The sequence below is a fragment of the Dryobates pubescens genome, chromosome 30, assembly GCF_014839835.1.
Source record: "Dryobates pubescens isolate bDryPub1 chromosome 30, bDryPub1.pri, whole genome shotgun sequence".
Lineage (NCBI taxonomy): Eukaryota > Metazoa > Chordata > Aves > Piciformes > Picidae > Dryobates > Dryobates pubescens.
The window spans coordinates 4878756-4903152 of record NC_071641.1 but is presented as its reverse complement, the minus strand read 5'-3'; the positions used below and the strand labels follow the sequence as shown (position 1 = coordinate 4903152).

At 46.4% G+C, this 24397-nt stretch overlaps 1 protein-coding gene across 2 annotated transcripts in view; it reads right to left on the bottom strand.

The window, feature by feature from the left end:
- The window catches only part of PTPRE (protein tyrosine phosphatase receptor type E), a 117981-nt gene extending 96251 nt beyond the window's left edge, over nt 1-21730 (bottom strand). Inside the window, exon 1 of one of the 2 annotated variants that reach the window (XM_054174667.1) lies at nt 21629-21730. Coding sequence is in view for 1 of the 2 variants with exons in the window: in XM_054174666.1 (XP_054030641.1) it covers nt 21114-21121 (8 nt within the window). In the remaining variant the exon portion in view is untranslated. Of the gene's footprint in view, nt 1-21113; nt 21167-21628 lie in introns of those variants that run through there. The other variant, XM_054174666.1, reaches the window with a different exon arrangement.
- Between the last annotated feature and the right edge of the window lie 2667 nt (nt 21731-24397).

Here is a 24397-nt window from a genome sequence, read left to right as displayed (position 1 = left end):
AGAGAGCAGCATGAGCATGAATACAAACAGCAATAAAAACACTGTCCAAGACCAGGGAAGCATGGAGTGATTTGGGCTGAAAGGGACTTGTAAAGATCATCTGGTCCAAACTCCTCCAGTCAGCAAGGTCATCTGAAACTAGATCATGTTACTCAGAGTCCCAAACAACCTGACCTTGAATGTTTCCAGAGATGGGGCATCTACCACCTCTGTGGGCAACCTGGACCCATAGAGGTTTCACCACCCTCAGCGTAACAAATTTCTTCTTCAGATCCAAAGGTCCCCTCTGGCAGCTTAAAGCCATCAGCCCTTGTCCTGTTGCAACTGCTAAGATGGTCTACATCAGGCATCAGAGGCTCCTTTTCTTCCCCCCTCTCCCCCCATTTCTTCATCTCTTCTCCCCTCCCTCCACAGCTGAGAACCGTCACAGCCACTCTGCACCACTGGTGCTGGCCCCACTGATTGCTGTAGACCAGTCTGAGAAACACTCTGGGCTGAAAGAAATCATATGAAAGCAAGAGCCCTCCAAAAGGAAGCGTTTCCCTGATCTGATTTCCAGCCTGCAAATAACAACATGATACATCCTGAGTGAGTGGCAGCTCAGAAGCATGAATAAGAGACTGAGGAGAGGCAGAAACCTATGAACAAATTTTACATTCATACAACCACAGCAGCCTTCATTCAAATCAACAACACAGGAACAGCCTTAGTTCATTTACTTCAGCTTTTGACTGCCTTCTCTGCTTAGTTTGTAACTTTTTCTGTCCAAAAAATCTCCTTCACATAATGGCTCCCTGTGGGCAAAAGGGAAGATAAACAGACCAGAAAGGCCAACTGTGATGAGCAAAGCAGCTTCTCTGCAGAGCTGGGAAACCCAGCTCTGCTTGCAGGTCCTGCACTTACCTCTGCCTAGAGCTCACATAAATTGTGAGCCGCTTGCAGAGACTCTTCCCATCACAGAGACCATCTCAGGTCTGCTGCAGTGGGAACTCATCATGTTCAGCCTGGGAGCAGGATCTACACCATCACATCACTGATAAGAGTTAACAAGTTATTTCCTTCAATTCCCTCTTCCACAGCCCATAAAATGCAACTCCACTTCACGAACATGACAGATTGCATTAAGTATTATTTAAAGACGATATTTTTCCATCGACTAGACTGCCTAGAAAACCTGTTCCAAATGAGATGGCACAAGTCAGTAGATGGCAATTTCTATTTTTACTCCCCTGAGAATGTTATCAGCTTGAAATTAAGGTAACTTCCAGATAAGTACATACAATCTCCCCTTTCTGAGGCATTAAGTTTTATCAAAATGGGATTCCCACAATCACATACCTCAACAACAGGAAACATTTAAGTATTGCCTTCCTCTTCAGCCTTGATGAATCAAGATTGCCTTTGATGCACTGCTCACATCACTCAGGTGTCCCTGTTCCATACTCCCTGTAGTCTCAGAATCCTAGTGTGGTGGGGGTTGGAATGGACTTGTGAGCATCATCCAGTCCAACCCCTCTGCTAAAGCAGGGGCACCTGCAGCAGAATGCCCAGGGTCAAAAAGTCTGGGTAGGTTTGGAATCTCTCCAGCGCAGGAGACTCCATCACCTCTCTGGGCAGCCTGCTCCAGGACTCCAGCACCCTTACAGCAAAGAAGTTTTATGCTCCTCTTCAGATGGAACCTCTTGGGTTCCTGTTTGTGCCCATCGCCGCTTGTCCTGTCACTGGGCATCACTGAAAAGAGTCTGGCCCCATCCCTTTGCCCTCTACTCTTTAGCTTTTGATCAGCATTGAGAAGATCCCCTCTTAGGCTGCTCTTCTCCAGGCTGAACAGCCCAGGTCTCTCAGCCTTTTGTCCTCACAGATATGCCTCAGTCTCTTCAGCATCCTTGTAGTCTCAGCTAGACTGTCTCCAGTAGCTCCCCATCTCTCTTGAACTGAGGAGCCCAGAACTGGACTCAGCACTCCAGATATGGCCTCACCAGGGCAGAGCAGAGGGGGAGCACAGATTACATATAATTACATAGTCTAAGCCTCAAAAGGGAGCAGCAGAGAGTACCACACCATTAGCCCAGACACCTATCCCTGTTAATGCCTTCACACATGGCAATAATACACCTGGCATGTTCCCAACACCAGATGTTATTTCACAGTATCATCAAAATTTTTACTTTAAGGTTGGCAGAAGTATTGCTGAGATAGTCTGCACAGACTCTGCTGGTTCTTGTGGGCTTCTGGCAACTGAGGTTAACTCAGTGAGAATATGCCATCAATCTGTTCCTTTTGTTTTACAGAAACATTGCAAAAGGAAAATCAAAACCAGCAGAATTTTGTTTTAAAATGCTAACAGTAACCATGGCATTGCAGACATAAATGGAGAGGTGTCCCCCAAGAGATGAACCCAATGAAATCTAACATTGCCCAGACACAGACCACCCACACACAGTAACAACTGCTCAGCATTCACAGCATGAAAATATTGCTTCTCTCATAAAAATACCCCCAGAAAACATCCAAAATCTGCTAAATTAAAACCAGATAGCACCAAACAAGAGTGTTGTGTTGAAGGGCTGTTTGAGTGCTTACTTTCAGGCTGGAGTGGGGGATCTCTGCCTCAATTAACATGAAACAGCATTTTGCTATAAACTTTTAACAGATGTCTGTGGAATACCTCCTAGGTTATATTATTCAAGGGTGAAAGAAGAAATAGCTTGAGTCCAGATCACTGGACCACGAAGAAATTCTTTACAGTGAGGGTGGTGAAACACTGGAACAGGTTGCCCAGGGAGATTGTGGATGACCCCTCCCTGGAGGTGTTCAAGGACAGGTTGGACAGGGCCTTGAACAACCTGGTCTACTGGAAGGTGTCCCTGTCCATGGTAGTGGGTTTGGAACTACATGATCTTAAAGGTCCCACTCATCCCAAACCATTCTGTGATTTCACACTAATTGCAGTCACCTCAAAGATCCAACATTATAAAGGTTCCTCCTTCATTCAGGTGCAAGTGGAAGATCTAAAAAGTTTTTTTTAAGACTCAAGCTCATGGATAGACCTGTCTGGACACTGCATCCTGGGCTGCATCAAGCACAGTGTGGGGAGCAGGTTCGAGAAGGTGGTTCTCCTCCCCTACTCTGTTGAGGCCCCATGTACAGCACTAGGTCAAATACAAAGAAGGACATAGAACTCTCAGAGCAGAGAGGGTCATGAAGATTGTCAGAGCATCCAGATGCTCCAGTCGAGCATCTTTGCTATGAAGGCAGGCTGAGAAAGTTGGGGTTGCTCAGACTGGAGAAGAGAAGGCTCCTGGCGACCTTTGAGCATCCTTCCAGGGTCTGAAAGGGGCTACAGGACAGTTGGAGGGGGACTTGTTACATAGGCATGGAGTGACAGGACAAGGCATAATGGTTTCAGAGTGGAAGTTCAATTTACATTAGACATCAGGAAGAAATTCTTCCCCTTGAGGGTGGTGAGGCATTGGAACAGGTTTCCCAGAGAAGCTGTGGAGGCTCCAAGACTGGAAGTGTTCAAAGCCACATTGGATGGGGCCTTGAGCAACATGGTTGCCCACTACCAGTATTTTGGACCAGATGATCTTTAAGGTCCCTCTCAACCCAAACCATTCTATGATTCCAAGATGCTCAAGACATTCTCAAACAACATCCATCATCTAACCCTATACTCAGTGCTCCCTCTTGTGATGCTATTTACTTCCATCATTTATCTTCCAGCAGGACACTGACACTACATTAGTTGGTTTGATTTGTGTTGAATATCAATTTTTGCTGAACTTTTCAGGTACAGCTGTGCACCACCTGGAAATGAGCTGCCCTGCATCATTGGTTAAAATTTAGAAGCAAGTAAAAATGGGAGGGAAGCAGTGATATTTCAAAAATCATGGAACCTAGCTGCCCACTTGGACTTTCCTTACATTGCTCAGGATATCAGGTCAGAAGCATTAAAGACTATTTCAAACTAAAATGCAGTAGCAGAGTCCCAGAGGCCCCATAACTATATCCCTTCCCCATTGTCCTGAATTTGTTTGCTTGGAAACAAAGCATACAACCCATTCTAGCATTCCAGAAAGTTTATAAACAGTCAAAGCCTCTTTGCCCATTCTTCCTACAAAAAGGGATGACAGCACACACTTATTAAATACCTGCCTGCATGCCTTGGGGGAAAAATAGTAATAAAATCAACAGCTGCCAAACAATCCATGAAACAACATTAGGAAGTTCCACCTAAACATAAGGAAAATCTTCTTTCCTGTGAGGGTGTTGGAGCCCTGGAACAGGCTACCCAGAGAGGTTGTGTTAACTCCTTCACTGGAGACATTCCAAATCTTCCTGGACATGATGATGGGCAGCCTGCTGAGGGTGAGCCTACTTGAGCAGGGGGCTGGGACTAGATGATCAGGGGTCTCTTCAAAGCCCCACCATCCTGGGATTCTGTAGCATGGGCTGTGGGGATTTGGTACGGAGAAATCTCCCGGGTTGGGGCTGCAGAAGCATTAAGGAATCTCTGCCATAAACATAGTCCTTGCTTAATTTAAATTTGGCCATAATTTTTAAAAAGACCCTCAAAAAAAACAAACCAAAAATCCACAACAATTTTGCTGCCCCAACAATCCCTAAATTAATTTCACCACAGTATTTACCCAATGCCACTACCTACTATCCTGGTACAGCTTGAAACGGATCATGTTATTAACCTGGACCTCAGAATGAAGCTATTTTAAGGACACACTCTTTCACAAACCCATCTTACCAAACAGTGCATGTTGCAATTAAACAAGAGTTCTGGTATTTAAAGACTCTGATGAAGGAGCAGGCATGTGATGTAGTTGTTTACATGTTCCCAGGGAGACCTAAAAAGCTAGAAAACAATAAAGACCTAAAAAGCCAGAAAACACCTGGTTTTAAGAGGTTCCCTTGGGAGATCTTCAACACAGAGTTGGCAATTGCACAAATACCTCCGTGATTTCTGAGCTTTGCTTCCTTTTGGCTCTGAAAATTAACAGAATCTGGTTCATAGTTTGCAAAATTTATTAGGTACATCTCAACTACTGCAAATCCCTAACAGCAAGTTTTGACATGCCAGCAATTCCCAGAAATGCAGCAGTACTTCTGATGTTTACATGTTGTATCACTCCAACTATTGATTTAAGATCACAGTCACAGAACCAGAGAAGGCTTTGGATTAGAAAGGACCTTTAAAGCTCATCCAGTCCAGAAGCCCCAGCAGTCATCAGGGCCATCTGCAACTAGAGGAGTTTGCTCAGAGTCCCAAACAACCTGACCTGGAATGGTTCCAGGGATGGGGCTTCCAGAACCTTTCTGGGCAACCTGGGCCAATGTTTCACCACCATCATCTGTAAAAATTATATCCTTGTATCCAGCCTAAATCTCTCTCTTGTAGTTCAAAACCGGCTTCTAGGAGTGAGTGAGGGGATGAGTGGCCTTGGTGACAGTCTGTCCTGCCACCTGTGGCACATGGACAGGAGCCCTTGCCCTGCCCAGTGCTGTGCCTGACAGGCACAAGGGGAGCTGCGTCTGCTCATCCCCATCTGCGTCTCCTCTTGAGCAGCCATGCCCTAACAATGCTCTTTTTCCTTTGACTTCTGGCTGGTGACTCACTGTTGAAGTGACAAAAAGCTGGTCACTGATGTAGTGCTTGCCCATGCAGAAGTGATTTATCTGTCTTGAAAGGTGTTTCCTGGCTGAGGGAAGAGATAAAACCATAAAGAAATTTGTTGGGGTAGCTCATTGCTTGCAGTGACAGCTCATTCATGGGACTGTGGAATGGCTTGGGTTGGAAAGAGGCCTTTAAAGGTCCACCCCCCCCTGCTCTGAGAACAGACATTCTTGGATCTACTTGACTTGGAGCCCTGCCTAACCTGACCTGGAATGTTTCCAGGGATGGGGCATCTACCACCTCTCTGGACAATCTGAGCCAGTGCTTCACCACCCTCAGTGTAAAAAAACCTTCTTCCCTCTATCTGGTCTAAAACACCACTATTTTAGTTTTAGCCCATCACCACTTGTACTGTCACAACAGGTCCCACTGAAAAAGTCTGTCCCCAGCTTTCTCAGAGGCTCCTTTAAGTACTGAAAGGCCACAAGAAGGTCTCCCTGGAGCCCTCTCTTCTGCAGGCTAAAGTTGTAACTAGCCAAAGAAGTTCCTCTTTCCTTCTACCCAATATCACAACATTATGCTGAAGCTGCATTTATATTCATTACATACAATTCATCAATACACATCCAATTAATACAGCACTCAAAGACAGATCAATACCACAAGGAGTCTTTAAACAAAGAATTATGAGATTTAGGTTGGATATTAGGAAAAACTTCTTTACTGCAAGAGTGGTCAGGCATTGGAACAGGCTGTCCAGGGAGGTGGTGGACTCACCATCCCTGGAGGTGTTCAAGAGACGTGTGGACATTGCACTTCAGGACATGGTTTAACAGCCATGGCAGTATTAGGTTGATGGTTGGAACCGATGATCCTAGAGGTCTTTTCCAACCCAAACAATTCTATGATATATAACACAAGTCCCAGATACTAAAGAGTTGATACCATCTGCCTTTTGCTCAGGGAAGAAGGCACTTCCCTAAGCTCCTTTCTTGCTGTTGTTAAGATGAAATAAATGGGTGCTGAACAAGGTCATTTTTCCCCTTGAGCTTTGTTGCCTCTGTCCCTGGGGAACACTCTCATTTCTATGCTGAGGTAAAGATCGCTGTCAGCCCCTTGAACCAGGCACCATGAATAGCTGCAGTGTTCAGCGCTGTATGACGAGCAAGCTTCAGAGCTAAGTCACGTTGCCCAACACAATGGCTATTTGTGGCTCCTCAAAGCAGGGTTGAGCAGCAGGCCACTAGACAGCAACAGATGTGCCTGTATCACCTCTAGTGAAACACCCTCCAAATAAATACAACATTCTCTTTAATATGTCAGCTTTTTCATCCTGCTTTTGCATTTTGGAAGCAACTTTCAAGTAACTACCATCAATGCCACGGGGGGGTCTCAAAGTGAAAGGCCATCAGTAGAGGTGCTCACCTACAGCACAGCCAGATTCAAGTCATTACAGAACAAGAGTAGATCTCGAGCTATATATAAAATACCATTTTGATGACAGTCTTCAATGCACATAAGGTGATATTTGCAAGGTGTTCCTTGGATTCAGGTTCTTTTCATTCAAAGCAGAATAATGAAAGACAACCACCCTGACCAGCTGCAACTTCTGCCCTACACTTGGTTACACTGAGAAAGTGATGACCTTCTCAGGTCCATCCTTTGTGTTTGCTACAAAGATGCTGTTTCCATTATCAGTCAAAGAACACAGCTCTTTACTTCCAGGCAGCGTGAATATTATTTGGGAGAAGTAACTGCCACGCATCTGAGTCACTGACAGCCTCAGAAACATTTTGCAAGCAGATTAATAAATATCAGACTTGATGGATCCCATCAGCGGTGAGAATATTAATTACATGGAAGTAACAAGAACTGAGAGCAGTGGGATGGAGCACTGGCAGAGCTCCTTCAGAAGAACCACCCACCAAAACCATGCAAAACATGACTGCACATTGAGCAATATGTTAAATGAATAAAGCAGAAATTCACACTTTTAAATGTGTCTTTGCATAGTATCAACAGGAGAGAGCGAGTGCACCTTCAGCAAGTCTGCAGATGATGCCAAGCTGAGTGGAGCAGCTGACACACCAGAGGGATGGGATGCTATCCAAAAAGACTTACACAAGCTCAAGAAGTGGGCCTGTGTGAACCCCATGAAGGTCAGGGGGTCAGGGCAATTCTCAGTATCAATACAAGCTGGATGATCACTGGCTGGAGAGCAACCCTGTGAGGAGTTAGGGGTACTGGTGGATGAAAAACTGGACATGAGGCAGCAATGTGCGCTCACAGCCCATGTCCTGGGCTGATCCCCAGCAGCGGGGGCAGCAACTGCTGCCATGCTCTGCTGAGACCCCACCTGTAGTGCTGGATCAAACCCTGGAGTCCTCAGCACAGGAGAGATATGGACCTGTTGGAGCAGGGCCACGGGAGACCACAGCAACGATGGAAACCCCTCTGCTGTGAGACCAGGCTGAGAGATTTGGGGTTGCTCAGCCTGGAGAAGAGAAGGCTCCAGTGAGATCTTCTGGTGGCCTTTTGGTATTTACAGGGGCCAGTAAGAAAGCTAGGGACAGACTTTGTTGCGGGCCCTCTTGTGACAGGACAGAGAAGAAAGAAATGTTTGACCCTGAGGGTGGTGAGACACTGGCTCAGGTTGCCCCAGAGAAGGAGTAGAAGCCTGACCCAGTTGAAGATGTCCCTGCTCCCTGCAGAGGCATTTGGACTAGATGACCTTTAAAGGTCCCTTCCAACTCAAAGCATTCTGTTATTCTATGATTTTACCATTTGAGGTGTTAGAAGCTGCCCTGCTGGATAGATATGAGGCTATGTAAGAGCACAGGACTGCAGCATGGTTTCTGTTCAGCTGCAACAGAAGAGGAGGGCCTGCAGATTTTGAAGGAAAAAGCAGTGATTTAGAGTTTGAAATAGATAAATTCAGGTATGAAGGCAAAAACCCCAACAAACCTCACATAACACAGCTCTGAAAACTGGTAGACAGCTGAGTGCATTTCTAGCTGAAAAATTGACAAACCATTGCTTCTCCCCCTTCTGGTCCCCTTGACAGCTGGGCATGTTTCAGCAGAAGGTTGTCCAGAAGGACAGTTCCTTCCTTTCCCATGCTCCAGAGCTGGTTCCAATTACAGCTCCCAGCCATGGCAGCATCCTGTGGGGCAGCAGCCACAGCCCAGCCTGCAGAACAAGGTGTCCCAGGGACAAAAGCTAGGGATGACCTGTCCCCAAGTCACACTTGGTCATAAGGGGCTGAACAGTTTCTCTCCAGAGGGGACAGATTTCAGCAGATCAGGCCCAGGCTGGATAGGAATGATGGATTCCTATTTATTTGAGCCAGCAACATGCTCTTGTGGCTAAGGGTGTCCAGTGGGGCAATAGGTACACTGTGGCCAGAAGGTCAATGGAATTTCTTCTCCCTCTCTACTTTGCCCTAGTGAGGCCACATCTGGAGTATTTGATCCAGTTCTGCACTCCCCAGTTCAAAAGAGACAGAGAACTACTTGAGAGAGCTCAGCTGAGGGGACTGGAGCATCTCTGTGAGGAGGAAAGGCTGAGAGACCTGGGGCTGTTTAGCCTGGAGAAAAGCAGACCAATGGGAATATTCTCAGTGCTCAGCAGAGCTAAAGGGTGGAAGGCAAGAGGACGGGGCCAAGCCTCAGTGACACGCAGTGACAGGAAAATGGGCACAAACTGGAACCTAGGAGGTTCCACCTAAATATGAGGAAGAACTTGTTTGCTCTGAGGGTGCTGGAGCCCTGAAGCAGGCTGCCCAGAGAAGGTTGTGGAGTCTCGCTCTTCGGAGAGGTTCCAGACCCACCTGGGCATTGTGGTCCTGGGCAGCCTGCTGTGGGTGACCCTACTTTAGCAGGGCTGTTGAAGTGGATGATCTCCATAGGTCCCTTCCAACCCCCACCATCCTGGCTAGGATTCTGTGCTACAATTTGTTATATTTAAACACAACATAACTGGAGGGGGAAAAAAAACCAGTCTGCAGACCCACCAGCAGGACTGTAGCAGACTGACAGGAGGGAACTCAAAGATGTTAACTGCACACAGAGCTACCCCAGACAAAATTTGTTATCTCTTTAGGAAGGCATTAGGCTCTCATTGCAAAGAATATACTGCTAACCAAGGACCTTCAGACATGTAAAACACTGTTTACAGAAAAAGTTTTGAGGGCTCAGTGATGTGTTGGGTTTTTTTTTCCCCCAAGGGAATTATTCCAGCTTCTTCCTCTCACAATCCTGGTAAATGAGATAAATATTTCAAGGGTTTGACAGAGTACAGCAATTCTCAAACTTTTTCAGCACAAATTGCAGCTCAATCAAGTTATGTGCATGAAGAACTTCCAAATAACATCTGCACTTTTCTAGTCAAAGAGGTTAAGAAAGGAGAAAGAATACGGCATCTGGAGAGGAATGGCACCAGTACAGACTAGAGGTTCTCCTGCTGGAAAGCAGCTCCCTGGGGAAAGACCTTAGTTCTCCGTGGGACAGCAATGTGCCCTTGTGGCCAAGAGGGCCAATGGCATCCCGGGGTGCATTAAGAAAAGTGTGTCCGGCAGGTCTAAGGAGGTTCTCTTCCCCCTCTGCCCTGGTGAGACCACACCTGGAATACTGTGTCCAGTTTTGGGCTCCCCAGTTCAAGAGAGGCAGGGATCTACCAGAGAGAGTCCAACAGAGGCTACCAGGATTATAAAGGCACTTGAACTTCTCTCCTATGAAGAAAGACTGAGAGACCTGGGGCTGTTTAGAGTCTTGAGAGGAGAAGGCTGAGGGGGGATCTTATTAATGTCTAGAAATATCTGAGGGGTGGGTGTTGAGATGAAGGTGCCAGTCTCCTCTCAGTGCTGCCCAGTAATAGGACAAGGAACAAGGGCTATAAGCTGGAACAAAGGAGGTTACACATCAACATGAGGAGAAACTTCTTTGCTGTGAAGGTGATGGAGCACTGGAACAGGCTGTCCACAGATGTTGTGAAGTCTCCTCTGGAGACTTTCAAAACCCTTCAGGATGCATTCCTGTGTAACCTGCTCTAGGTAATTCTGCTTTGGCAGGGGGGTAGGACTTGATCTCTTGAAGTCCCTTCCCACCCCTAATATTCTATGATTCTATTATCTGACTGCCCAGAACTCTACATGTTCATATCCTGTATCCAGGTCAAGCCATATTATGCTCAGATGAAACAGAGGCAGATTTAGAGTGGAATTGGAGCAAGTCTTCTGAAGAATCACACATTCTGATAGTACCAATTACCTCAACAACACACTTTCCTATATTTGTGCCTACTAGTTTACACTAAGTAATGCAAATAGGTCACTATTTAAATATAGTTCCCTGTTTCCACCTTTTCCTCTCCTCCCTGCCTTCCCAGACATAATTAAGCCATTAAAATTTCCTCTTCCCACCCTCCCACCCCCCAGGTCTGCCAGCAACTGGAGAGGTCCTGGAAACAGGAGGTTAGGCTGTGAAAAACAGTTTGGAATTAAGTGTTGCATCCGTGGCCTTGAAATGTGCCCTCAGCCCAGTTTTTAATTTGGCTTTTCAAGATTGATCAGCACATGTGCAATTTAAAAGCAATTTGAAGCAGCCAGCTAGGTAGTTTGACTTGAAATTAACGAGCTTTTGACAACTGCAAACAAAATGGTAACGTGGACCCATTCAGGCTCATCCCTACATCTAATAGGAAAAGCATACATCAGTTTAACTTGGTTATACAAAGGCTTTTCCTTCTGCAGTCTGGAAGCTCTTTCACCACAATCTGCTCTCAGCAGCAATTTGCAAACTCTGCCCAATTGTAGCAGATTAGCAGGAAGACAGGCAGCAGATAAATTAATAGTGTTGAGTAACTAAATGTTTTCAGCGACATTACTCAGTATGATTGAATATATTCATGAACCCCAAATCTAAATTAGAAGGACTCACAAAGTACCCAAGACAGCTAAGCCCGTAGAACATGAGATACAAACATTACTCATTGCTTGTTTAAATCAATAGCCTGCTACTCGTGAGCCACACAGCTCTGCAGCTCGAGCAATATGCAGCATATCACAGCAGAAACTAGGCTAGAAACACAGAGAAAAATAATCATCAAAGGAAGAGCAGCAAAGATGTCAAGGCTAAAGGGCAAAAGAAAACAGAAACTGAATTTACTGAAAGAAATGATAAGTAAGGTGAAAGAAGGGTTACTAGATCTATTTGTGATGGCTAAGATTGGGTCTGTTGTACAGAATCATAGACTCACAGAATGCTTTAGGTTGGAAGAGACCTTTAAAGGTCACCTAGTCCAATCACCCCATAGTGAGCAGGGACATCTTCAACCAGAGCAGGTTGCTCAGAGCCCCCAACCAACCTGATCTGACATGTTTCCAGGGATGGGGCATCTTCCACCCCTGTAGAAAACCTGGGAAAGGGTCTCACCACTCTCAGGGTCAAACATTTCTTCCTTCTCTCTAGTCTAAATGTCACTCAGTTTAAACCATCACCCCTTGTCCTGTCACAACTGGGTCTGCTCAAAAGTCTGTCCCCACATTTCTGATCAGTCCCTTCAAGCACTGAAAGCACAAGGAGCTCTCTTCTCCAGGCTGAACAACCTCAAATCTCTCAGTCTGGCCTCACAGCAGAGGGGTTCCCATCACTGCGGTGGCCTCCTCTGGCCCCACTCCAACAGGTCTATGTCTCTCCTGTGATGAGCACTCCAGAGTCTGACCTAGCACTGCACTTGGGGTCCACACTCCTGGGACCCAGGGCACAGTTGGCTTTTAGGCTGTGAGCACACATTATTGGCTCATGTTCAGCCTTCTGCCTACCAGAACCCCCAGATTCTTCTCCACAGGACTGCTCACCAGGCCTGAATCCTCCAGCCTGGACTGATACTGAGGATTGCTCTGACCTAACTGCAGAACTATGCACTTGGCCCTGCTGAACCTTCATGAGGTCCTTGAGCTTGTCCAGGTCTCTTTGGATAGCATCCCCTACCTCTGAGGTGTCAGCTGCACCGCTTGGCTTGGCATCATCTTCAGACTTGCTGAGGGTGGACTCAATTCCACTATGTCATTGATGAAGTTATTTAACATCTCTGGTCCTACTTTATTTATTAATTTACACTCTTAAGTTTGGAATTCAGTGGAGAAACAGCTCCAAAGTAAAGAAATCAGCATGTTCAGCAATAAAATCTGTTAGGGAGATATATATTATAAAAATGATAACAAAGTTTGAAAGGTGCAGACTCTCCTAACCAATCTTACAGAACTGGAAGTATACAAATACCCAAAGCACTCTAGGAGCAAGAGCAGACCCAGCACTACCCAGGCAAGCGAGGCAAGAAAGTATCCAAATGAATGAGGGTAAACCCTCTGCAGATTTTACACACAGAGGCTTACAAATCACCACATTATACCAAAAATAAAGACAGAAACGTTGGTTGAAAAGGGAATTGCCCTTCTAAAAATCAAATCGAATGCATCCCACGTAGTAGTGCAAACTGCTCTGAAGCTAAATTACAACAACTCTTGGCAAGGAAACATTTGAAGAGCCTTTGTGAAATGCACTGAAAACAAGAGGGTCTTTAACCACAAATCCTCAATGCTCGCTGCAGGTTGTGGTTATATGACCTCTCTCCCATTCACCAAAGAGTTCTCTTTTGTTTCTGCTAAAAATGTTCATTGAAGGAACCCAGGGAAATAAACTACAGGAGCAAACCCCAGGAAAAAGGAGTAGATGGAGTGTGGTCCCACCCCTGGGAAAACATCAACAGGACATCAGTAAGCCATGATCTTTAGGCTGTAAGACCACGGAAATACTACCCCCACACAACCAACCAAACTATTCTGTTCCTATAACAATCCACACTAAACGTCACTTTCCTGTGGATGTGGTGTAAAAGCAGCATGAGCATGATGCATTCTTTACTGTGAAGGTTGTCAGACACTGGAACAGGTTACCCAGAGAGGCTCTTGACAGCCTATTCCTTGAATAATTCAAGGCCAGATTGGCCAGAAGTTTGAGCAACCTGGTCTAGTGGAAGCTGTCCTTGCTCACTGCAGGTGCATAGGACTAATGGTTAGGCATTGGAACAGCAACCCAGGGAGGTGGTAGAGTTGCCATCCCTGGGAGTGTTCAAGAAACATGTGGACATGGTATTTTGGGATGTGGTTTAATGGCCATGATGGTCTTAGGTTGAAAATTGGACTCAATGATCTTAGAGGTCTCTTCCAGCCAAAACAATTCTATGATTCTATGAATCACACACACGCAGAATCACCAAGTTTGGAAGAGACCTCAAAGATCATCAAGTCCAACCTGTCACCACAGACCTCATGACTAAACCATGGCACCAAGTGCCACATCCAATTCCCTCTTGAACACCTCCAGGGATGCTGACTCCACCACCTCCCTGGGCAGACAGATGGCCTTTAGGGTTCCTTCCAAGCCAAACCATTCTGGGATTCTGTGCTCACTCTGGTGATGCTGGCTAATAACCACAGAATCAGACAATCACTTAGGTTGGAAGAGATCTTTAAGATGATCGAGTTCAACCACTAACCCAGCACTGCCAGGTCACCACTAAACCATGTCCCACAGCACCACATCTACATAGTTTATAAACACCTCCATGGATGGGGACTCAAATGAAAGTTACATGGATTGTACTGCAGAGGGGGGAAAAAAACAAACACACACAAATATCAAGAATCACAACAAATAAACAAACACCTAACCATTAGGAAACCTGAAACTGACTGGTCTCAGAAGAGCAACATAAATGTGGAGTTGCCTGTTTCATTCTGAATTATCCTCTGGTGCCTCCAGTGTAACAAAGCCCAGAAGCAGGAGACCTCTTAGTTCATCCAAACCCCTTACCATAGAAGGAAAGTTCATACTGCTGCTTAATTTGTCCTTATCTTTTATAAATAAGTGAAAAGTGCTTTGCTTCCCCTTGTAAATCATCCATTATTTGCTTTGTATTAAAAATTCATAGTACTATTGACCCAAAGCTTCTTTGAGACTGGTGACTTTTGGTGTTGCTGCATCCCTCATTTGTGCATATTTTCTGGAGAACAGCAGTGTGACTGGTACAGCTTCAGCCAGCTGCTGAGACATCCTGACTGCCCTGCCAAGTAGCTGCATCTTCCCTACAGCAGTAATCCAAAGCCACTCTCTTCCATCACTCATTTATTTCATTTTGTTTGTATCTCATCTCACCTCAGTCTAACTTACAGTTTTGGTTTTACTGGCTCGAATCTCTCATTCTTACCAAACATTATTACTTTAACTTAAAAAAGGGTAAAATCTCTGATAACCTAAGTTTTCAGAACTGGGATCTTTTTCCTTTTTTCAGGAGAGATAGAAGGGATAGAAAAACCCACTGCTGAGTTGTGCCACATTTTACAGTGACAACGGAGAGCGCTTCTACGGTGAGGGCAGGCTGAGAGAGTTGGGGTTGCTCAGCCTGGAGATGAGGCAGCTCCAGAGAAATCTTACTGAGGCCTTTCAGTACTTAAAATGAGTCCCTGAGAAAGCTGGGGACAGACTTTTTAAGCAGGGCCTGTTGTGACAGAACAAGAAGCGAGGAGTTAAACTAAAAGAGAGAGATTGACTGGATAGAAGTTTTTTTACAATGAGAGTGGTGAAACACGGGCTCAGGTTGTCCAGAGAAGTAGTAGATGCCCTGTCCCTGGAACCTTTCCAGGTCCAGTTGTTTGGGGCACTGAGCAACCTGTTCTAGTTGCAGCTGTCCCTGCTGACTACAGGAGGGTTGGACTAGATGACCTTTCAAGGTCCTCTCGCAACCCAAACCATTCCACAGTCCCATGAATGAGCTGTCACTGCAAGCAATGAGCTACCCCAACAAATTTCTTTATGGTTTTATCTCTTCCCTCAGCCAGGAAACACCTTTCAAGACAGATAAATCACCTCTGCATGGGCAAGCACTACATCAGTGACCAGCTTTTTACTTTGTCACTTCAACAGTGAGTCACCAGCCAGAAGTCAAAGGAAAAAGAGCATTGTTAGGGCATGGCTGTTCAAGAGGAAATGCAGATGGGAATGAGCAGACGCAGCTCCCCCCGTGCCTGACAGGCACAGCACTGGGCAGGGCAAGGGCTCCTGTCCATGTGCCACAGGTGGCAGGACAGACTGTCACCAAGGCCATTCGTCCCCTCACTCACTGCCAGGACCAGAATAAAGCAACCTTTAACGCTACATTTGTTCAGGGAACTGTTTCAGTGGAGATAATCAGTTGGCTGGCGTCCCTGGGAAGAAAAATCTGAGCACATTGCAATCAAAACACAATCCAGCAGCATCACCCTCTCCCACAAGACAGGAAATCTCCTGGCTATTCTTCCATTTCCCAGAGGCACCCTCTGCAGTCAACACAGAAGATTTTGGCAGGCATAAGGATATCACTGATGGAATTACCTGGAGTAAGTTGATGAAATTAAAAAGCACAACACTGTGCACATGCCTTAAAAGAATGTTCAATGTTGCAAAAACTCCATAAGAAACCCTGTGCAAATACTCCACTAAATTGCTGCTGCACAGCTTCTCCTTATCTCTGCCTTATCAGGATCTCATTTCAGCTCTGCTTGCACAAGTTTTCTGATATTTTTCACATACACTTAAAAGATAGCTACACTGCAGCTGAAAGTTTGCAATGAACACAGGCATTTTATTGAAGTACTAGCCCCTCAATACAAACTGCTATCAGACAGAGAAAGACTACACCTGGATAAAACCTTGTGCTTCTGCACAGGCACTAAAGGGAAAAAAAAACAGACCTTAGTTAAAAAGGATGAAGAAAGCCTGCGCAGAGCAGTCTGGAGGCTTCAGCCACTTCTCATTCAGCTGCAATTCTGCTGCATCACACTGCAAACCAGTTAAAGCAACATCTGAATCATTCTGTAAGACAGCTCCCAACCCATAAACCGAGCCTCACGTGTGTGATACCCAGCAACGATGCTCCGCAAAGGGGAGGCAATTCACAACTCTTCAATAATGTATCAACTCAATTTACAACACTTTTGATTACAGGGCACCAAATGGTATTTTAGGTTACAGACAGATTCTGCTTTCATTAATATTGTATCAAGAAATCAATAATGAAATGCCTATCACAGAACAAAGTCCTGCTCACAGCAGGCAACATATAGACACACACACCCCACACACCCCTGCCCCCCCCACCAGGTTTGGATCCTCTGCTGCCACTTCCTAACGCAGCAAGGACATGGAGCTGGAATGTCACTCCATCCCAGTATGTGATGGATAAGGAGCAAGAACCAAGTTGGAGTTTAAAGACATTATTCCTAGCATTGTGTTGGTTTAACTACCCTATTTGTATATGGATTTCAAACCTTAAGCATTGCCTTGCTATGCAGTGGCTAAGCCACACTTATCTCCAAATTCAATTCACATAAATTCACAGAATGCTAGGGGTTGGAAGGGACCTCTGTAGATGATCAATTCCAACCCCTCTGCCAGAGCACCTAAAGCAGATTTCATATGAACATGTTCAGACAGGCCTTGAAAGTCTCCAGAGATGGAGACTCCACCACTTCTCCGAGCAGCCTGTTCCAGTGCTCTGCCACCTTCAAAGTAAAGAAGTTCCTTCTCATGTTTAGCTGGAACTTCCTATGTTCAAGCTTGTGCCCATCCCTTTTAAACAAGGAGCAAGTTCTTATGTCTCTCCCCTTCTATTTTGAATGCAGCACTCTTGTTAATCCTGACAGAACTCCAAAGACCCCTTTATCCTTTTCAGCAAACTCATACACACAACTCCATACTCATCAATTCCTTCACCTGGCCCCCTATTGCTGCACTTTACATCAGGATTAAAACACCAGCATCATCCCTCCCACAGAGAGGGGGGGATGAGATTAGAGAACCTAATCCTCAGGTTCTCTATATAACTGAACAATTTCTCCTTTAGAACCTCCCACCCCTTCAGCGAGGAGGGCAGACTGCCCTCAGATCAGTAAGGCAAAGGCTTCATATTCCTTTTTATCTTTCTGGTTTTCACCCTACTCAGCTTTCAGCACTTGCCTCAGCTCTTGTTTTGTTCCTTACTACAGTACAACTGACCTGCTTCCAAATCTTGATAAAGAAATTTACCTGACATCACCAAACATGAAGAAACATATAAGCACTTTACTGATAATGTGCACAGCTCACAAAACACCAAGGACATGTGACAAGGCAGCACTGCACCATTGACTTCCTACAGCTCTTTTTCACTTTGTAGTTTGTCAAACCATGTCCACCCATTTTTATTCATAGAACTTCTTAAATGAAAGAGGAAAAAGGTCAGCAGGTACACAAGTTGAGGCACTCCTACAACATGCTCTAAAACTAGTTCAGTCAATTACACAGCTCTGCAGCTTTGATCCAAAAACAAGTGACTTACTGCACAACTTGTTTTAAAGAAGAATAACAAAAGCACACTATAAGCACAGCACAAGGCAGCTGCCTTGCAATCGAACGTAATGAATAAGCACAGCTCTTGCTGTAATGAAGCACACAGCTTCCTGTGAGGAAGACACGAAGGAAAAACAAACTTCAACCCCCCCATAAGCCACTACTGTCACCTTCCAGTTGGGGACATGCAAGAGATCACTCAGCCTGTGAAACACAAGGACAATGAGAACCTGTGTCTTAAACAGACCCCCCAAAACTGCAGAGATCCCAAATCATCATCTCCCAGCTTCTCTAATTTCAGACACAACCCAGGCCTAATGCAGGAGCTGGGAATGCAACAGAGGGTGGGAGAAGAGCCACGAGAAATAGGGTTTAAAAAACAGCTGCTCTGGCAGAGGTCAGCCCTTCACAGAATGGTGAGGGGTTGGAAAGGACCTCTAGGATGATTTCATCCAGTCCAACCCCCCTGCTAAAGCAGGCTCACCCACAGCAGGTTGCCCAGGATTATAGCATCCAGGTGGGTTTGGTGTCTTTCCAGAGGAGACTCCACAACCTCTCTTGGCAGCCTGCTCCCAGGCTCTGGCACCCTCACAGCAAAGTTCTTCCTCATCTTCACATGGAACCTCCTGAGTTCCAGGTTGTGCCCACTGCCCTTTGTCCTGTTGCTGGGCACCACTGACAAGAGTCTGGCCTCATTGTCTTGACACCCACCCTTTAGATATTGACAAGCACTGAGAAGATCCCCTTAACTCAGAGGTGAAAAACCTCAACCAAGCTAGATAACAGAGAACACAAACATATGAAGTTGGGGGGGAAAAAAGGAAAGAAAACAAGATACAAAAGCAAATCACAACCCAAATGTGATGAAATTACCAGCTTTGCATCTGCACTTCACAGACTGAAGATAAATAACTGCAATCCAAAAGCATCACCACGCAGATTTGAGGTCCATAACCATCTCTGGTCCTATTAAAGGCATCGAGGGGATGGGAAGCTTTTAAACTAGAAATTCAGGGGTTTTTTTGACTTGGCAGAATATCTTAGAAGCATTTACAGAATAGAGTGTAGTAGTCAAAGCACAGCACACAAGGATGGCTGGTGTAACACAGATCCTATGTCGTTCTTTTATTTGTGAACAAAGACAGAGCAAATTGAAAGAGTCAAACACTCCACCCACACAACATTTCGTTCCTCACATTATTTTCCTACCCTTCATCTCCCACATTTCTAAACCAACTAATTTTTGTCACTTGAGAAAACAAACAATTTCAGCTTAATTCCCTTCCCTCCTCTAATGCATAGCCTCAAGACATGATGTTTACATCTATACCAGAATGGCGCTGCTTGTCTCAGAGACCTCAGCCAGATGTTCTCTGCTTGTTCCCACCTCCACCCCTACCTCCTTTCTGTCAAGGACACCAGTACCACAGCACAAAGAAGGGGGAAGCTGCCCCACAAGCCCCCCAACACCATCAGCACTAATTATGCATTATTAACCCACTAAAGACTCCTCAAGGCCCAACCACCGCCAGACCACTTGGATCTTCCCACAAGACGTAAATGGTTTCATCTGTTACCCAGCAAAGCTAACTAGGAACTTAATGTACTTACTGGATGAGAATACATTGTAGCCACATAGAAACCTCTTAAATAATGTTGAGTTTTCAGCTGAATATCATTAGTTTTCATCAAAAGTTACTTTTGGGGAGGGGCAGGGAGGGTCGGTTGGGGTGGTTGTGTTTTTGTTTTTACAAGCCTCAAAGCACAACATGCACAGAAGCTAAGATCACCATGCACATAATAAATGTTTTTCAGTTCTCAGCCTCTTTACTTCTGCTGTCCAAGTTTTCTCATAGAGCTTATAACATCTCAGGGAAAAAAAAATACACCAACCATAAGCTCAATAAACCATGTAATTTCTTTACACTCAGCAGTCTCTACCCCCACACAAATCAGACACAGGCAGCAGCTTAGCAGCCACGCAGCTGAAATCACAGCAAATCACCTCACTCCATGGAATTAAGCCCCAAGGAGAGGAATCTCACAGGAAAAAAAAAACAACTTAAAAACTATTAAATGACAACCTTTCCCAATTAAGAAACACTCTTCCATCAAATAGCAGGTATCCATTAACCCTTTCTACAACCTATAATTAAAGCACCAAACCCAAATCCAGTAATGGGAGACAGTTAAAAGTTGTCTTTCCATTATCTCAGTGAGATTTGTCCATATTTTTCCTTCTATTTTAAACAAAAGCATAAGCAGGCGTGGGGGAAAAAAATATATCTTTGTCTTTAGAAGTAATAAGTCCGACTTTTTTTGCCATGGAAGTCTCACAGCCTGTATAAGGAAAACACCAAGTTTCCCCACCAGCTGCAGGATTTATACACCCATCTCCACACAACCAGGTGCTTTCCTTGTCAGCTGCTCTGAGGATACCAGAGCCTTGCTGTGCCCGGTGGCTCTGCCATAGGGAAGGGTCCACCAGAGAGCATAGAGGCAGCATGGGCAGTAACATTGGTTCCTCCACTGACCCCCATTTGGTGCCAAATCACAGCGTTTGCCAGGGCACTGCACTGTCAGCTGTGCGCACCAGCCAGCCAACTTAAGTAACACCACAACAAACAAGCAAACAAACAAGAGCACAAATGGAAACATACAGAATTTAAACCACTCTAATCTTGCTCAAGGGGGGCTACGAGAGTTTGTACATGGTCGTGTCACCCCTCAGCCATCGGTCTGGAGCGCTGCATGTGCCCACAGCCCTGCTCACCTCGGAAAAAGCTGGATGAAGGCAGCATGGACGCGCTGACAGAAGATAAACAGCTTCTTAAAGCTACAGCTCACAGGCAAGCCCCAGACGGGGACTGGGGAAGCACCTGGCAGCCCAGATACCAGCGTTTCCCAGTTGGGTGGCAGGGAGACAAGTTAACAGGACTGGGGGACGCAATGCTCGGCTGCTCCCATGGCCTCAGCTCTCTCGCATGCGCATCCCTCATCGCCCCAAAACCCAGCCCGGTGTGACAGCCCCTCAGTGAGGGGACACCCGGTCACCTCACCTCGACATGAGCGTGCTCGCTGCCCTCCGCGCTCCCACGGGAATGTGCCTGTCCCTCCGGCGCCTCCAGCGGGAGAGCCACCAAGCGGGAGCTCCCGAGGATGTGCATCCCGCGGAGAAAGGGACCGTGTGTGTCCCCTAACTCGGGGCACACCTTTGGAGGGCGAACGCGGCCCCGGGCAGCCCGGGCTAGCTTTAGAAGCCCTTACGGGAAGAAGCACGCAGATCCCGGTTGCTTCCCACCGCGCTCCAAGGGACAGCCCCGGCTTCCTCCAGCGGGGTGTTAGAAGCATTGCCCGGCCACCCCTCCACACCCAGCGGGAACCGGGACGGAGCCGCTCCGCACCTGCCGTCCGCTCCGACCGCCAGCAGCACCTGCAGACGGCAGCGGCGGCCCCGGAGCTGCAGCATCCTCGCGTCCCCCGCTCACTGCCCCGCGGCCGGGCGGGTCTCCCCTTCTTCCCTCCCTCCCTCCGTCCCTCCGCCGCGCCGGGCACCCGGCTCCGCTCAACTCACCGTCTCCGGCGGCGGCGGCTCCGCGGGCTCCTTTGGCGCCCCCCGCTCAGCGGCGGCGGGCGCGGCCGGCCGCGGGACGCCCAGGCGGTCTCCGGCCCGAGGCGGCGGGGAGAGGCGGCGGCAGCCAGGCAGGAAATTTCCCTTCGCCGCCGCCGCCGCCGCCTCCTCCCCTCGGCGCCGTGGCGGCGGTTTTGGAGCCGCCTAGTGGACACTGCCCATAGCGGCAGAGCCCGGGCACAGGCCCAGCCGGAGCAGGGGAGCTCCTTGCTCAACTCCAGGGTATTTAACCCCGCGGCGCCGGACTGCCTCCTGCTGAAAGTGACTAAATGTCAAAAGAGTCGTAGAATCGGCTTGATTGGAGGGGACTTTTAAGAACAAGTCCAACCATTATAACCATATATCAACGCATTTCTTACGAGTCTTCTATCCCATTTAGAATTTAGTTTTGGTTGGAAAAGACCTTTAAGATATCAAGCCCAACAATTAGCACAGCACTGCCAGGTCACCACTAAAACAAGTCCCTCAGCACCACATCGCACAGCTTTTAAATACGTCCAGGGATGGGGACTCCATTGCTGCCTTGGGCAGCCTGGTCCAGGGCTTGACAACCCTTTCGAGGAAGAAATTTGTCTACATATCCAACCTAAACCTTCCCTGATGCAGCTTGAGTCCATTTCCTCTTCTATCACTTGCTGCTTGGGAGAAAACCTGACCCCCTACTTCTCTCCAACATCCTTTCAGAGAGTTGTAGAGCACAAGAAGGACTCCTCAGAGCCTACTTTGCTCCAGGCCCTTCAGCTGTTTCTCACAAGACTTGTGCTGTAGAAGTGAACACAGTATCACAGAATCAGAGAATGATAGGGGTTGGAAGGGACCTCTGGAGGCCATTGAGTCCAATCTCACTGCCATCTATAGCAGGTTGCACAGAACAGCATCCAGTTGGGCTTTGAATGACTCCAGAGAAGACCACAATCTCTCTGGGCAGCCTGTTCCAGTGCTCTTCCACCCTCAAAGCAAAGAAGCTTCTCCTCGTGTGTTGAAACACTGACATTGCAAGCAGGGTTTCAGCTCCATTACCTGGTCCCATCATGGCTACTACACCAACTAAAGTGTCAGTAGTCAAACCTACTACCTGTGCATGCTCAAAGTGCCTTGTTCCTCCTGTTATCACAGAGACACTGGTGATGGCTCAGGGCTGAGGAGGAACTGGAGCATGAGCCTGGGTGCCTGATGGTGCTGAGCTCCTGTGCAGCAAGCACGATCTTGGGCATACTTGTCCCCTCAAGACGACCACTGTGACAAAGTTTGCAGGTGTCTAGAAGTCCTCTGTCAGAATCAGACAGCCTCCCAAGATCCTTCTGACAGCCTCCCTGGATCCCTCCCATTGCTGTTCAGCTCACCATTAATGTCCTGGTGGAGCTGGCGTGGAAGAGACAATTCTGAGGCCTTTTGCACCCACCTCCCCCTCCAAGAACTCTCTACAGCAGCTTGGGCTGCACAGGGCTGATAAATCAGGACAGTGAAACCCAGAATAGAAATGTCAGGCTGAAAAGTAGGGCAGGGAGGAGGGGATTACTGAAGGAAAGGCGAGAATCAGGGAGTCTGAAGGCACATCTCGCTTTCTTTTGTCTCCAGTCCCTTGGATGCCACCTCTTGCAGAAGAAGGAAAGTCTGCCTGTGGAAGAAATCCCCTCCAAGATGGACTTAGGATACTTTCAGGTTATTCATGGTACTTCTACCAGGATATGGTGCTTTCAAAGACCCATATCCATGCCCAGTGTATTTATTTTAAGCTTAGCAAAGGATGTTAGAGAGTTAGGGGTTGTTCAATAAAGGCCATCACAACAAAACATTAGAACATCTGTGGATATTTGCATCTTCCATGGAAAACTTAATCACCTAATTACATCCCCCTTGGCTTCATGTTGACTTAGAAACATCAACGTAGGGAAGCCTGGGATTTTTCAGCAGCCATGGCAGTGCAAATGGGCATGGCACCAAGAAGACGTTCGATTCTAATGAACATGTTTGCAGAGCTAATGACTGCAAGTCAGCACTTTCCTCTCTGGCAACCACTTGTAAGAAATTGTATATTAATTCAAATGGCTGCTGATACCCAAGCAATAAAATAGAAGGAATTATTATACATGAAGGAGAAAATTGCCACATCTTCTATTAGCGCCGAAAGTAAAAGTGCTATTATACCATGGTTCCAAAATTAATTAGTCATGAGAAAGAAACGTGAAGCCAAGCTGTAGAATAAAGAACCCTTCTTGGTTATTATTCTATTTCTAGTTATTAATAGATTCTCTGTGGGAATTAAATTTTCTTTAGAGGAGGGAAAGATATACACAATTCTACAGTCGCGAAACAAAGTAGTAGAAGAAACTTTGTCCAATCTCTCTTGCTCCAGCACCTTACACTCAAGTCATAAAAGTAACTTTTGACATAATGCAACAGTAATTTAGCCTGGCTGGTCCCTAGCATAGCTAGGGCTCCTCTTTCGAGTCATGTTCAAGATACTTCTAAGCCTGGCTTTATGCTGCTGATGTGTTTCAGGAGATGCTCATCATCTGGAGATAACAGGAGCAAGTAAAGCTTGAGGACAATTTTATCTTCAGGTATTGTCTAGACAAAAACAACAGTCTATGATGTTTTCTGATACAGTGCTTTATCCTGATTATAGAATCATAGAATGATTTGGGTTGAAAAAGGAACTTTTAAAGGTCATCTAGTCACAGAATCACTGAATCACCAAGGTTGGAAGAG